The sequence below is a fragment of the Pantherophis guttatus genome, chromosome 4 (assembly GCF_059756535.1).
Source record: "Pantherophis guttatus breed Tessera chromosome 4, ASM5975653v1, whole genome shotgun sequence".
In the NCBI taxonomy this organism is placed as follows: Eukaryota; Metazoa; Chordata; class Lepidosauria; order Squamata; family Colubridae; genus Pantherophis; species Pantherophis guttatus.
In genome coordinates this window covers 77,407,255-77,422,082 of record NC_142066.1, presented here as the reverse complement: position 1 = coordinate 77,422,082, position 14,828 = coordinate 77,407,255, and the positions used below count along the sequence as shown (strand labels likewise).

At 41.5% G+C, this 14,828-nt stretch overlaps 1 protein-coding gene and 1 long non-coding RNA gene across 3 annotated transcripts in view; one reads left to right on the top strand and one right to left on the bottom strand.

Annotated features, from left to right (window-relative positions):
* The window catches only part of POU6F2 (POU class 6 homeobox 2), a 658,684-nt gene that overhangs the window by 627,642 nt on the left and 16,214 nt on the right, over positions 1 to 14,828 (top strand). The window contains exons 7-8 of the mRNA XM_087892428.1: positions 12,358 to 12,564; positions 13,056 to 13,227. Of these exons, the coding sequence (XP_087748554.1) occupies positions 12,358 to 12,564; positions 13,056 to 13,227 (379 nt within the window). The remainder of the gene's footprint in view (positions 1 to 12,357; positions 12,565 to 13,055; positions 13,228 to 14,828) is intronic.
* The window catches only part of LOC117663744 (uncharacterized), a 40,521-nt gene that overhangs the window by 18,383 nt on the left and 7,310 nt on the right, over positions 1 to 14,828 (bottom strand). Inside the window, exons 2-5 of one of the 2 annotated variants that reach the window (XR_004590804.2) lie at positions 9,359 to 9,425; positions 7,178 to 7,218; positions 4,658 to 4,990; positions 3,581 to 3,647 (exon numbers count right to left, since the gene is read on the bottom strand). This is a non-coding gene — a long non-coding RNA (uncharacterized LOC117663744). Of the gene's footprint in view, positions 1 to 3,580; positions 3,648 to 4,657; positions 4,991 to 7,177; positions 7,219 to 9,358; positions 12,292 to 14,828 lie in introns of those variants that run through there. The other variant, XR_015733907.1, reaches the window with a different exon arrangement.

Genomic DNA, 14,828 nt, shown 5'->3' with positions numbered 1-14,828 from the left:
TTATTTGCCTTACGTAAAAAACATTTGCCTGAGAATGCTGTGTAAAAGTTCAAGAAAGAAGCTGTCAACGTGTATCAAAGAGCCATTGCATACCTAGAAAAGTGGTATAATTTTACCGATTCAATATATGAGATGCTAAGTTTTTTCAATCTAATTGATCGCAATAATCCTCCAACTTTAGAAGAAATGACGAACATCTGGTTATTATCACCATGGCGAGAAGAACTTCCACCCAACACTCTCTTCGATGAAATTTCTGCCTTAGAAGAAGTTTATGTTCATCTGCAAGGCGATTCATCCCTTGATAAGTGGACGTACTTTTTCAAGAAAGAGCCAGCTCCGAGTTTACTGAAACTGTTCCAGTATTGTACATCAATTCCAGTATCAAATGCAACGTTGAACGAATTTTCAGCATCATGGGAAATTTGTGGACTGACAAACGTAATCGACTGCTTGTACCATCAGTTCGAAGTGAACTTTGTATATTTTTTAATATTTCTCAACATTGTACTAAAATTAAAGAATTATTCCTTAAACACAAAGAATTGATCAAAGCTATGCAGTCAAATAAAAAATACACACAACAGCAAAGTAAAATGTAATTTAATATTTTACATATTATTATAATATATTTGATGTTTTGAATTTTAAGTAAAGTTTTGAAGTGATTATTTTAACGTGTTAAAATGTTTGTAAGAAAATATATAATTTAATTGTAATTTTTTTTATTTTTTACTACTTAACCCCCCACCCCCACCTCCCACTTGTCCGCTATTTTTTGGAAGCAGACCTGGCAACCCTAGTTATAGGCCCAAAAATGACAGTTCAAAACTATGTCCTTTGTCATATGTGACACACACACCCCTTTTGTGAGGTAAGGTTTCTGCTGATACCATTAAAAGAATGATAATTCTTTTCCTTTGTTAGCATTTAAAGATAGAATGCATCTGGCTATATTCATTCCACATTTTACAGCATTGCAGACCTGAATTCTGCATCAGCAGAACCACCCAAAATAATTCTAAAAACTAAAGTCTTGTTCATTTATTCCAATTGTAAGTCCCCTAACAAGGATTTAATCTGGAAGATGTGGTTGAGAATATATTGACATGCAGGATATCACTTAATTGTTTTCATGATTTTATTTATATTTTAAAACACTGCAAATATCTGTGTAAAGGTGAAGGTCCTCTGCACATGTGTGCTAGTCGTTTCCAGCTCTGGGGTGGTGCTCATCTTCATTTCTAAGCCGAAGAGACAGTGCTCTCCGAAGACGTCTCCATGGTCATGTGGCTGGCATGACTAAACGCCGAAGGCACACTGAGTGCTGTTACCTTCCCACCAAAGTGATTCCTATTCTTCTACTTGTATTTTGCTTTCAAACTGCTAGGTTGGCAGAAGCTGGGATAAGTAACAGGAGCTCACTCCATTATGCGGTGCTGGAGATTCAAACTGCTGAACTTCTGATTGACAAGCTCAGCATCTTAGCCACTGAGCCACCGCATCCCTTATATCTGTTTATATATGTATAAAAAACCTTCTCCCTCTCTGAAAGTGTTGAACCAAGCTTACATAACAGATGAGTTTTGTTTTGAGCTCAGTACACTGCTACCTTAAACTTGAAACATTTTTTGCAACCCATTATAGAAATCAGTAGCTTAGTTTGGCATTATTACAAAATCATAAAGCAACCCATAATCTGAATGTACACTAAAATATTTCTGTAACAGTCCAACTAGTCATTGTAAAATTAATTAGCTTTATAGTGTCAAAGCAAATTTGACGTTGAAAATTAAGGAAACAGAAAAATAAGTTTTTAAATGTCATCAACACTCTTAATGCTTAATTGTCTATATCAGTGGAGCAAAATAAAATTATTTTTTAAAAAAACTTTTAAAATATTTTACCCATTTACTATAAAGTTGAACACATATCTTACATCTTACATCTTAAAATGCAAGCTGAAATATGTTCTTGCCAATATCCAGTGATACTGGATTCTCTACTAATGAATAATATTAAAAATATGTTTGGAAAAATTATTATTCACTTAAGAAAATTAAATATTCTTAATATCCTAAATTGGTTTTAGGATTATCTGTAATTAAAATGCTACATGTTACTAAGATTGATATAGTTCGATATAGATACAGGAGTATGAGATATTAGAATTGTGATTTTCATTCAGGCAATTTGGCTTTTAATGGCCAAATGATTAGTTGGATCAGCAGTTATTCAGAACTCTACTTTCAAGAAATGCTTTCCAACCTACAATAACTTCAGAGTGAATGGAAGTTTTTTTGATAAAAGAGGAATTGGGACTATATCCTCTGTATCCTCAGGATTACAGATAGCTTCTGGAACCTCTTTATGTGACCCACATAAGCTTGTTTGAGTGGTTGCTGAAAGTTGATGATAGAATTTCCCATGGTGGTGCAGTTGTTAGAATGCAGTTGTTGTTGTTAATTGCAAAGTCGTGTCCAATCCATCATGACCCCATAGACAACGTTCCTCCAGGCCTTCCTGTCCTCTACCATCCTCTGGAGTCCATGTAAGCTCACGCCTACTGCTTCAGTGACTTCATTCAGCCACCTCATTCTCTGCTGTTCCCTCTGCTGTCTTCTTTTGCCCTCAATCTTTCCCAGCATTAGGCTCTTCTCCAGTGATTCCTTCCTTCTCATTAGGTGGCCAAAGTATTTGAGTTTCATCTTCAGGAGCTGGCCTTCTAAAGAGCAGTCAGGATTGATCTCCTCTAGGACTGACCGGTTTGATCGCCTTGCAGTCCAAGGTACTTGTAGGAGTCTTCTCCAGCACTATAGTTCAAATGCCTTAATTCTTTGGCGCTCAGCCTTCCTTATGGTCCAATTTTCACAGCCATACATTGCAACTGTACACACTTGACTATACACACTTTTGTTGGCAGGGTGATGTCTCTGCTTTTTAGTACGCTGTCTAGATTTGCCATACCTTTCCTCCCCAGGATGAAGCGTCTTTTAATTTCTTGACTGCAGTCCCCATCTGCGGTGATCTTGGAGCCCAGGAAAATAAAATCTGTCACTACCTCCATTTCTTCCGCATCTATTTGCCAGGAATTGAGAGGGCCAGATGCCATGATTTTAGTTTTCTTAATGTTGAGTTTCAAGCCAACTTTTGCACTCTTCTTCTTCACCCACACCAAGAGGCTCTTTAGTTCCTCTTCACTTTCTGCCATTAGAGTGGTATCATCTGCATATCTGAGGTTGTTGATATTTCTCCCAGCAATCTTAATTCCAACTTTTGATTCATCTAGCCCCGCCTTTCTCATGATGTGCTCTGCAAATAAATTAAATAGGCAGGGCAACAGTATACAGACTTGCCGGACTCCTTTCCCAATTTTGAACCAATCGGTGGTTCTGTGTCCAGTTCTCACTGTTACTTCTTGACTCACATATACGTTTCTCAAGAGACAAATAAGATGGTCTGGTACTCCCATCTCTTTAAGAACTTGCCACAATTTGTTGTGATCCACACTGTCAGGGTAAATGTCTAATTCTCCCAGGCAGGGGCTGGCACCTCCCCATATCCCATCATACCCCCTTACCTCAGACTCCTCCCCTGGTGTATAAAAGGATCCTACCCGTGGGCATCCAGCAGTTCCAGATGTGTGTCTGCAAAGACAAGACAGAGGTCAGTGACCTTTACCCAGAATTGAATAAAGAATCAATGAAGAGATACCATTGTCTCCTGTGAGTTATTGGGTTAGATCCACCCAGCATTAACAAATTGGCAGCAGAGGATGGTTGCCCATAACTCTAAAGAATGACTGAACAAGCCGTTCACTCTGATAAGAAGAGCAGAGTAAACACCATGGCATTCACCAAGAGGATGGCTGCTCAACTGACACCCAAAAGTGCCATGCCAAGAGCCACCCCAACTGGAAGTGGACAGGACATCGAGCAGGGCCCACTCCTCTACAAAGAGAGACCACGGGAGGAAGCAGATGACCATGAAAGAGAAGAGCCACGAGAGGAAGACGAACTGAGAATGGCCCTGCTGAAAATGATGGAAGCGCCCATCAGCAATGGAGAGCTCATCACAAAAATCCAAGGCCTCCTAGAAACCCATGGAGCAGCGATGAGCACCCAAGAACAGGCCCAAGAAGACGCCAGCCCGGTAAGGGAAAGGGATTCCCTCGCAGAGGCCCTGGACATAGAGGGGCTCAGTTTTGCGCCAATTTCCCAGTGGCCATCTTGGAATGGCCAGCAACCAATGGGAAGCCAGGATTTGAATCCAATGGTGGGAACCAGCCAAGGCCCTGAAATGAATGAGGGGCACCCCGAAAATAACTGCAATAGACAAGTCCAAGTAAACCAGAACTTGCCTAGCGTGCTCGAGATAGAGAAAGCAATAGAGACTCTAGCAGCAGCCTTTGGCTCCACATTCAAGCCTCCCGCACCAACCGCAAGCCGCAAGGAAAATCTCGAGGGCCAAGAAGGCACCAGAGTGACCACCAGCTACGAGACACCAACTCTATCACTACAAAAGGGGGCAACGTGCTTCCACGATGAACAAGAAACCCCGACTGCCTATGGAGCAGAACAAAGGCAGGACTCGAACTCACCACCCGCCTCACTAACTACGAGGGATCCAAGAGAAGAAAGACGCGTCAGCTACCTACCTGCTCCGCGACCTCTGCCAGGCTTCTCCAACCGACCAGGGGCCAGCACATCCGGATCAGGACCAGCCATCACCACCACCGCTGCTGCCGCACCACTGATCCTCAAAAATCCTCGACTTACGACCGTTTCGATCCCGAGCCTCCAACCATTCTTCGCTGGGGACTACACAGCCCAGCAGTGACTTCCAGGGTCCCACGATGCATCCAGACCCACCAGGGGTGAGTCAAGTGCTCCACCAGCAGGCCTAGCCCTAGGCCTGAGAACTGCAGCCATGAGCTCCCCTCCAGACTGCCTCCAGCATGAAATGGGCCTAGCACATACTCAGATGCCACCTGCAGGAAGAGAAGGGAGGAACACAGAGATAAGTCAGAACATAGAGACAAGTCAGTACAGAATAGCCATTCCCATGCCATATTGTGAGTTCCCTCACTCACAAAACCATGGACAGCTACCCTCTGTAAATAACCATTCTAACAATTCTGGGGCTTTACCTGTCAACTTTCCCAAACTGCAAATAGATGGAAAAAATCTTCTAGAGTGGAGTCAACAGCTGCAGATAGTTTTTATGAAAGAAAACTTACTTTTCCTAATATCAGATCCACCCCAGAAACCCTGGACTTTTGAAATTGACTGTAACCACCACAGGGCTTTTTGTATTTTATTAACCAGTATTTCTCCAACTTTGTACCCAAGCATAGGGAATCACATGACAGTGCATGAAGTGACACAAAAACTTTATAACCTTTTTTACAGCAGAAGTAGAGCAACCACAACTAGGATTTCCAGAGAATTCCATTCTGCCAGACTTAGACCAGGGGTCCCCATGAGTGAACACCTGTTAAAACTTAACACAACCAGGACTGAATTAATGCATAGGGGTGAAGCAATCACTGAGGAGAGTATGATGAGTATAGTCATAAACTCTTTAGACAGTAGCTGGTACAACTTTGTGATGCAATTGGACAGCCTCAGTCTAGAACACTTAACATTAGACACACTCACTAACCACCTTATTGCAGAGGATAATTTAAGGAGGGACCGCCACATGTCAAGAAAGGACCCCAGACCCACCAAAAGGGTTGCGTTCCAGGACAGGGGAAAGGTTGCCCCAGAGTGTTTTTCCTGTGGGTCCAGGAATCATTTAAGGAGGGATTGCCCCAGAGGTGATAGGGACAGGGGATATAGAGAGAGACGGTCACCAGACCGCAGACATTTCATGGAACGGGGATGTGGGTGGTCACCCAACCCTAGAAAAAGCAGTGAACACAGGGATGTTTCCAGAGATAGCAACCCAGGGATCATGTACAGGTTCAGGCATGGTAAAGCAGACCCCAAGCAGGGGATAGATGAGAACATGTGGCTTCTGGATTCAGGAGCCATTAATCATACAACACACAACCACAATCTATTCACCTCCCTTGTAGAGACAGACTTCAAGATCAGAATGGCTAACCAGAGCACAGCCAAGGTCATAGGGAGAGGGAATGTACATATACCAGGGGCTGGGGAAATAGAGGGGGTACTGTACGTGCCAGAAATACCCCACAATGTCTTAGCCATCGTAAAGCTCACAACAGACACAGACACAGAGGTAACATTCAAGGAAGGCAGGGTACAGATACTCAACCAAAGAAAAAGGGTTGGCAAGGTAACCACACATGATGGATTACTGTACTTTACACCCAGTGAGAACAGCGAGGGAAGTATAAACACAAGCATCACCCATGACCAGTGGGAAGACACTGAAACTAGAGGGGGACCCCAGGAGGAAACAAACACTGTGTCACCAGGCAAAAACAAGGTATCCGTGGGAAGACCCATCCACGACAATTGTGCCCACCTCCTTCACAGAAGGCTAGGACATATCAGTTTCCCGGTTGTAGAAAAAATGCTAGGATGTACAGAGGGTTTGAAAGTAAAGGACTGCAAAAATTATTTGGAGTGTTCAGTGTGTAAATCTTCAAAAATTAAGGTCAAAGCGAGGCCCAAAAGGTCAGAGCGCACAACTGACCACCCATTTCAGCTAGCACACATGGATTTAGTGGGACCACTGAGACCTTCCATTGGACACAGGAAAAGGTTTTTCTTAACCATAGTAGATAACTACAGCAGGTATGGCTGTGTGTACTCTCTCAAGCATAAAAATGAGACATTCCAAAGGTTCAAAGACTTTTATAAAAGGGTGGAACTACAACATGGGGTGAAAATCAAACAGATAATGACTGACCGGGGCACAGAATTCATGCCCAAGGACTTTGCAAAATGGTTAAGGGAGAGGGGCATATTGCATTTTAGCTCCACCCCTTTTTCCCCCTTCCAGAATAGGGTCTCAGAACGAAAAAACGGATTGCTCCAAACAATGATGAGGTGTGTTTTGGAGGACGCTGGAATGAGCCAATCATTCTGGCCAGAGGCATTACACTATTCAAATTACACACTAAACAGGTTGTGGTCAAGCTCAATCAATAAAACCCCATACGAATTAATGTACAATAGAAAACCCAACCTAGCCGACCTACCCGTATTTGGTGCCCCAGCTGACGTCCACATTCCCCGACAGCTAAGGAAGAAGGGAGAAAAGGTGTCAAAAAGACTAAGGTTCATGGGCTATGAGCCTGGAACAAAGGGGTTCAGATTTGTGGACTGCAATAACAAATTCATTGTGTCCAGGTCTGCGGAATTCCATGAGCACTCGAATTGGTCAAAGCTCCACTGCAATGACATTTTCCTTGGCAGAGACATGCAACCACATAACTAAAGTGACAAAGAACTGTCCACCAGGGGGCCAGAGGAAACTGAAACAGATAGACCCAAACACCAAGAACTGAAAGCCGAGGAATGGAAAGAAGGACACCCCACACTGAACCTAGATAGCCTCACCGAAAAAGAAGCCGAATGCCTGCATGAAGCAGATATGCCTCCAGACAGACCAACTAGATCTAGTAGGAACAAGTTACCAAAGAGACTAGAGGACTACGTCATGTCCATACACACAGAGCATTTCACACGCAGTTCCTATGAAGAGATACTCAGCCTCCCCCAGGAAGAGAGGGAAAGGTGGAAGCAAGCCATTGAAAAGGAGATTGAGAGCCTCCGAGAACTACAGGTATACTCGCCAGCTCAAGCACCTGAGAACAAAAAGCCAATTGGGACCAAGTGGGTGTTCAAAGTCAAAACACTCGAAGACAACAAAATGCTCTACAAAGTGAGGTTGGTCGCACAAGGCTTCGCCCAAAGGTACCTGGAAGATTACACGGATACCTACTCCCCCACAATCAGGGCTGAGAGTGTCAAGAGCGCCCTAGTGATTGCCACCATCCTAGGGCTGGAAATATTCCAATTCAACGTGCAAACCGCATATCTACACGCAGAATTGGATAAGGAGATCTATGTTAAGGCCCCACCAGGATACAATGATGGAAAGGACAACACATGGCTCCTGAACAAAAGTTTATATGGACTCAAACAGTCTGGCAAGAGGTGGTACGACTGTCTAGCCAAAGCTCTCAACACCATGGGCTTCAAAGCCACCTCTGCAGACAAATGTTTTTTCACAAAGAGAGAGGGAGGAGCATTTGAAGGTGTTCTTGTGTATGTGGATGATATATTGTACATAGGGAAGCAAAGGGCCAAATGCGATAAATTTGCCACCGAGTTAGGAAATCATTTCTCTCTGAAGTCACTAGGGAAGATAAACAAGTACCTAGGGGTGCAAGTGATTAAAACTGACAAGGGCTTCCGGATCTTACAAAGAGAGAAAATCATGGAACTGTTATCCAAATGCAACATGTCAGGGGCAAAACCCTGCGAGACACCCATGCAACCGGACTTCATAAGGAGCATGTACAATGAAGCTGAACTTTCGTTGACAACAAGCTATACAAGTCAACAATAGGCTCGCTACTCTACATCACCAACTGGACAAGGCCTGACATCGCTCTGGCTGTCAATCTACTGTCCAGACATGTGAGCAAGCCCATTGTCCTGCACTGGGATGCCATAAAAAGACTGCTCAGGTACCTGAAACACAGTGCCAACGCCCAGCTGTGCTTCGAACCAGACCTGTCCGAGAAACCCAAGTTAACCTGCTATGCAGACGCTGACTGGGCCAGGGACACCAAAAGCAGAAAAAGCACTTCCGGGTACGTAGTCTTCTTAAACAATTGCCCCATACATTGGTATACGGGAAAACAGAAGCTGGTGGCCACTTCTACCACCGAAGCCCAATTCGTCTGCTTATCAAAAGCCGCAAATAACCTAGTGTGGTTTGATGATTTACTTACTGACATCTGGGCCAAACCAACATACCCCATAGTCATACATGAAGACAACAAGGCAGCTATAGAAATATCAAAAGCAGATGCTGTGGGATAGAGATAGACATAAAGGCACATAGACATAAAATATAAACACGTTAGGCAATTCTCAGAAATGGAGTTCATTAAAGCCATATACTGTGACACTGAACAACAAACAGCAGACATACTTACAAAGCCACTACCTCAAAAGCAACACGCATATCTCACATCAAAAATATGTGTATATATGTAGATCATGTGTTTTATGTACCTAACATGTATGTTCACAGATATCATATGTCCGCCGTTAATTAGACATTTAGAGGGGGATTTGTCAGGGTAAATGTCTAATTCTCCCAGGCAGGGGCTGGCACCTCCCCATATCCCATCATATCCCCTTACCTCAGACTCCTCCCCTGGTGTATAAAAGGATCCTACATGTGGGCATCCAGCAGTTCCAGATGTGTGCCTGCAAAGACAAGACAGGTCAGTGACCTTTACCCTGAATTGAATAAAGAATCAATGAAGAGATACCATTGTCTCCTGTGAGTTATTGGGTTAGATCCACCCAGCATTAACACACACAATCAAAGGCTTTAGCATAGTCAATAAAGCAGAAGTAGATGTTTTTCTGGAATTCCCTAGCTTTCTCCATGATCCAGCGTATGTTGATAATTTGATATCTAGTTCCTCTGCCTCTTTGAAATCCTGCCTGTACTTCTGGTAATTCTCGATCCACATACTGCTGGAGACTAGCCTGTAGGATTTTAAGCATAACCTTACTAGCATGTGAAAAGAGTGCAATGGTGTGATAGTTTGAACATTCTTTGGCATTGCCTTTCTTTGGAATTGGAATGTAAACTGACCTTTTCCAATCCTGTGAGTTTTCCAAATTTGCTGGCAAATTGAGTGTAGTACTTTTATTGCATCGTCTTTGTTGTTGCTCAGATTTCCTAAGGCCCATTTGACTTCACATTCGAGGATGTCTGGCTCGAGGTCAGTGACCATCCCATCATGGTTATCCGGGATGTTAAGCATCCCGGATAACCGTTCTTCTGTGTAATTTTGCCACCTCTTCTTAATCTCTTCTGCCTCTGTTAGGTCCCTGCCATTTTGGTCCTTTATCATGCCCATCTTTGCATGAAACGTTCCCTTTATATCTCCAGTTTTCTTGAAGAGATCTCTGGTCCTCTCTATTCTATTGTTTTCTTCTATTTCTTTGCACTGTTCATTTAAGAAGGCATTCTTATCTCTTCTAGCTATTCTCTGGAATTCTAGTGTATCTTTCTCTTTCTCCCGTGCCTTTTGCTTCCCTTCTTTCTTCAGCTATTTGTAAAGCTTCCTCAGACAACCATTTTGCTTTCTTGCCTTTCTTTTTCTTTGGGATGATTTTAGTTGCTATCTCTTGTACAATGTTGTGAACCTCCATCCATAGTTCTTCAGGCAGATCTGTCTATCAGATCTAATTCCTTAAATCTATTTGTCACCTCTACTCTATATTCATCAGGGATATGATTTAGTTCATTCCTGAGTGGCCTAGTGCTTTTCCCTACTTTCTTCAATATACGTCTAAATTTTGCAACGAGAAGCTCATGATCTGAATCACAGTCAGCTTCTGGTCTTGTTTTTACTGACTGTAAAGAGCTTCTCTATCTTTGGCTGCAGAGCACATAGTCAATCTGATTTCTGTGTTGACCGTCTGGTGATGTCCATGTGTAGAGTCATCTCTTGGGTTGTTGGAAAAGAGTATTTGCTATGACCATCGTATTCTCTTGACAAAATTCTATCAGCCTGTGCCCTGCGTCATTTTGTACTTCAAGGCCAAACTTGCCTGTTATTCTGGTTATCTTTTGACTTTCTACTTTAGCATTCCAAACCCCCATGATGATAAGGACATCATTTTTTGGTGTTAATTCTATAAGGTGTTGTAGGGCTTCAATTTCATCCTCTTCAGCACCAGTTATTGGGGCATAGACTTGTATTACTGTTTGCATTGGATTCAAACTGAGATCATTCTGTCATTTTGGGCATTGTATCGCAGTATTGCTTTTCCTACTCTTTTAGTGATTATAAAGGCTACTCCATTTCTTCTGACTGATTCTTGCCCACAGTAGTATACCTGATGATCATCTGAATTAAATTCACCCATTCCTGTCCTTTTTAGTTCGCTGATTCCTAAAATGTCGATGTTCAGTCTTGTCATCTCTTGTTTGACCACATCTAGCTTGCCTTGATTCATGGATCTTACATTCCAGGTTCCTATGGAGAATAGATCTTTACAGATTGACTTTCTGACTTTCCTTTCACCACCAGATGCATCCACAGCTGAGCGTCCTTTTGGCTTTAGCCCATTCGCTTCACTCTTTCTGGCGCTACTTCCCGGGTAGCATATTGGACACCTTCCGACCTGAGGGGCTCATCTTCCGGCATCATATTTTTTTTCCTTTAGATACTGTCCATGAGGTTTTCATGGCAAAGATACTGGAGTGGGTTGCCATTTTCTTCTCCAGTGGATCACATTTTGTCAGAGGTCTCGGCTATGACCTGTCCATCTTGAATGTCCCTGCATGGCATAGCTCATAACTTCATTGAGCTATGGAAGACCCTTCGTCATGACAAGGCAGTAATCCATGAAGGGGTAGAATACAGTACTGCAGGCTAACTCACTGCCCACTGCCAGAAGTTTGATTCTCACCAGCTCAAGGCTGACTCAGCCTTCCATCTTTCCAAGATCAGTAAAATGTGGACCCAGATTGTTGGGGGCAATATGCTAACTTAGATAGGGCTGTAAAGCACTATGAAGCGGTAATCCAAGTTCTATTACTCTTGCTATTTTAGATGGAAAACATACTACAGTGTAGGGGGCCCTTCAACAGGCATAGCACAGGTTAACAAGGAATCAATCATCTCAAAAATGCGGTTAATGTGGAAATTTAAAAAACAACAACAGTTAAATGTGAAAAAAACTGTTTATTCTGTGGTATCAGTCTATCTACTTGCATCATTGTCCCCCCCCCCCCCCCGCGGTGGCCTTTGTCTCCCCAAGCTATTGCTATGGGCCACCAAAAAATTATCCACTTCTTTGTTGAAAAGGCATATCCAATTGATCAGTTGATCTCCTCTAATTGTTAGCTATAAAACATGTCTCTTGCTGTTTTAGAATTCAAGACTTCAAGGGAGGAATAGCAGAAGGCAAGCAAAATATACTAGAATATAAGAAGACAGTTTGATAAATATTGCTAATTTATAGTATATCAGTTACCATATATGGTCATAACTAATAAATTAGTTGGACAAAATCTGAGTTTCAAGGCAGTTAAAATACCTTGTGTTCCTAGATTTATTACTTTCACAACAAAATATTTATCATATACAGAATTTCTGCTTTCTATTTCTTTCAGATTATTGGAACCATTCCACTAATGCCTAATCCAGTCTCATCCAATCAAGCAGCAGGAGGAGCTCAGGGCCTTCAAGTACAGCCAATTACACCACAGTTACTGACCAATGCCCAAGGTCAAATCATTGCAACAGTAATTGGAAACCAGATATTGCCAGTAATCAACACACAAGGAATCACATTGTCACCTCTCAAGCCAGGCCAACAAGTAAATGAGCATTAATGCAGCCATTAAGCTGAATATTAAAGATTAAAGGGGTCATTAAGCAGAGTATCCCATTCCCGTCCCTTGAGACTTCTTAGCTTGGGCCTGCTTCCCACTGAGCATGCAGGATTCACACTCTAAAATGGTGTTCTCTTCCAGGAGTAAGTTTAAGGACAAAGTTGTTTGCTCTGCTTCCCTAATGTGGCCTCTTTGTTCCTGGGCTGTGTGGAACAATCCCATTTACAGAATGGCATTGCATTGTGGCCACTCCAAAAGTGGAGGATACTTCTGGTTCATGCCACACACTAAGGAATGGAGCATCCTGCCCCCAATTCGTAATTCAAACTCCAGAGATCTTTGAAAGATAAGTCACAAAGGTGACACAGGATGAGGAGGCCTGCAGGAACCCAGTGAGGGGGAATGGTGGAGATAGGTGAGGGGTATTAGTCACATCTTCATTTTATTACTGAAAATGTCTTTGTCTTTGTCTGTAGCTTCATCAGCCCTCTCAAGCACAAGTAGGGCAAGCAGCCTCACAGACCAGTCTTCTACACCTGACTCATAGTCAAGCATCTATATCTCAAAGCCCAGTGCGCCAGGCTTCCTCTTCCTCCTCCTCCTCTTCCTCCTCCTCTTCAGCTTTGAGTGTTGGCCAATTAGTCAACAGTAAGTACTGCCCTCTTGTCCTATTTTCTCATTTGTCTACTAGTTTCTCGATTTACTGTTTGTCTTGCTTTTATATGATTTTATATTATTGGGAATCTGTGGGAGGCAATCCTCTATGACTTTTCAATGACTTATGAAATGCTGTCTCAAAGAGCCTTTGGGACAGTGAATGCAATCAGAATACTACGTTATTCTGTGTAAGATATAGTGCAATGGGGTGATATATTGATTGGGCAGCATGGTTTGTTATTTTATTGTTGTTATGTGATTATTGTAAATTGACTAGATTGAAATAACATAAAAATCTCTATAATAAATAATTAGAATAACTAATCAATCATTAATTGCTAAGTAATACAAATAGAAGAGGCACAGAGAAAGTGTAAGCATGAAATGTTTTGGACTAAATTCAAGTTAGAAAATATTTATGCAGTGTGCATTAATTCTTATGATATTATATACTGTATGTGATCAGAAATAAGTGAATCAAGAAATACTGCTTTTTATTTTTTAGGGACTGTTTTCCTATCCAGCAGATTTTTGATTTTGGAACTGAAATATATCAAACTGAATTCCTATTGTAAGAGCTCCCACTTATTAAGAAGTCTTACAAGTCTTCCCCTATCCTACACCCTCCCCAACTTCCAGCACACATTACAAATTTGCCTCACATGACAAGAAAACAGCTTTTTTAAAAAGGTGGTATAAAATTAAAGCAGTGTTTCTCAACTTCAGCAATTTTTAAGATGTGTGGACTTAACTCTCCAATTCTAAGAGTTGAAATCCAAGCATCTTAAAGTTGCTGAGAGTGAAAAAAACACTGAACTACTGTTTTATTGTTTACTTTTCAAACATGACATATGCAAGGCAAGAGAATGTGGAAGTAGTAGTTCTCCACACAAATAAGAGCCATAATGCCTGGATTTAAATTAAATGAAAAAATATGAATACACACATACACATACACACATACATAAATGTATATGAAGGTAGGTGTATGTGTGTGCGAATGTGTATTCATATTTTTAATTTCAATGATCCATTGGGTTTGTGTGTGTGTGTGTGTGTGTGTGTGTGTACACACAGTCACACATAAATGTATATGTAGATGTAGAAGAGGACAACTTGCAGCAGGGTGGATAGACTCAATTATAGTGGTAATTGGTACCCTGTGGAAAGAGACCAGATTAAGAATATATCATCATAGCACATGATGAATTAATCAATCAACCACACTATAACTGCTAAGGCAAACATTTATTTATTTATTTACTTATTTATTTATTTATTTATTTATTTATTTATTTATTTATTTATTTATTTATTATATTTCTATACTGCCTTTCTCCCGTAGGACTCAAGGCAGTGTACAGTCAAGAAAAATATATACACACAAACATCATAAAATTGCTAATTAAAATTATTACTTAGTTTGGTCAATTAAATAAAACCCAGAATTAGATAACATTTAAAAAACATTTATAGTCACTTTTCTATCCCTTTGATTTCTTAAAGTCCTAGTCCTGCTTTTCAATGATTTTAGTCAAGGAATGAATATTAATAATTAACAATGATTAACACATACATTTTATGGGAAAAGA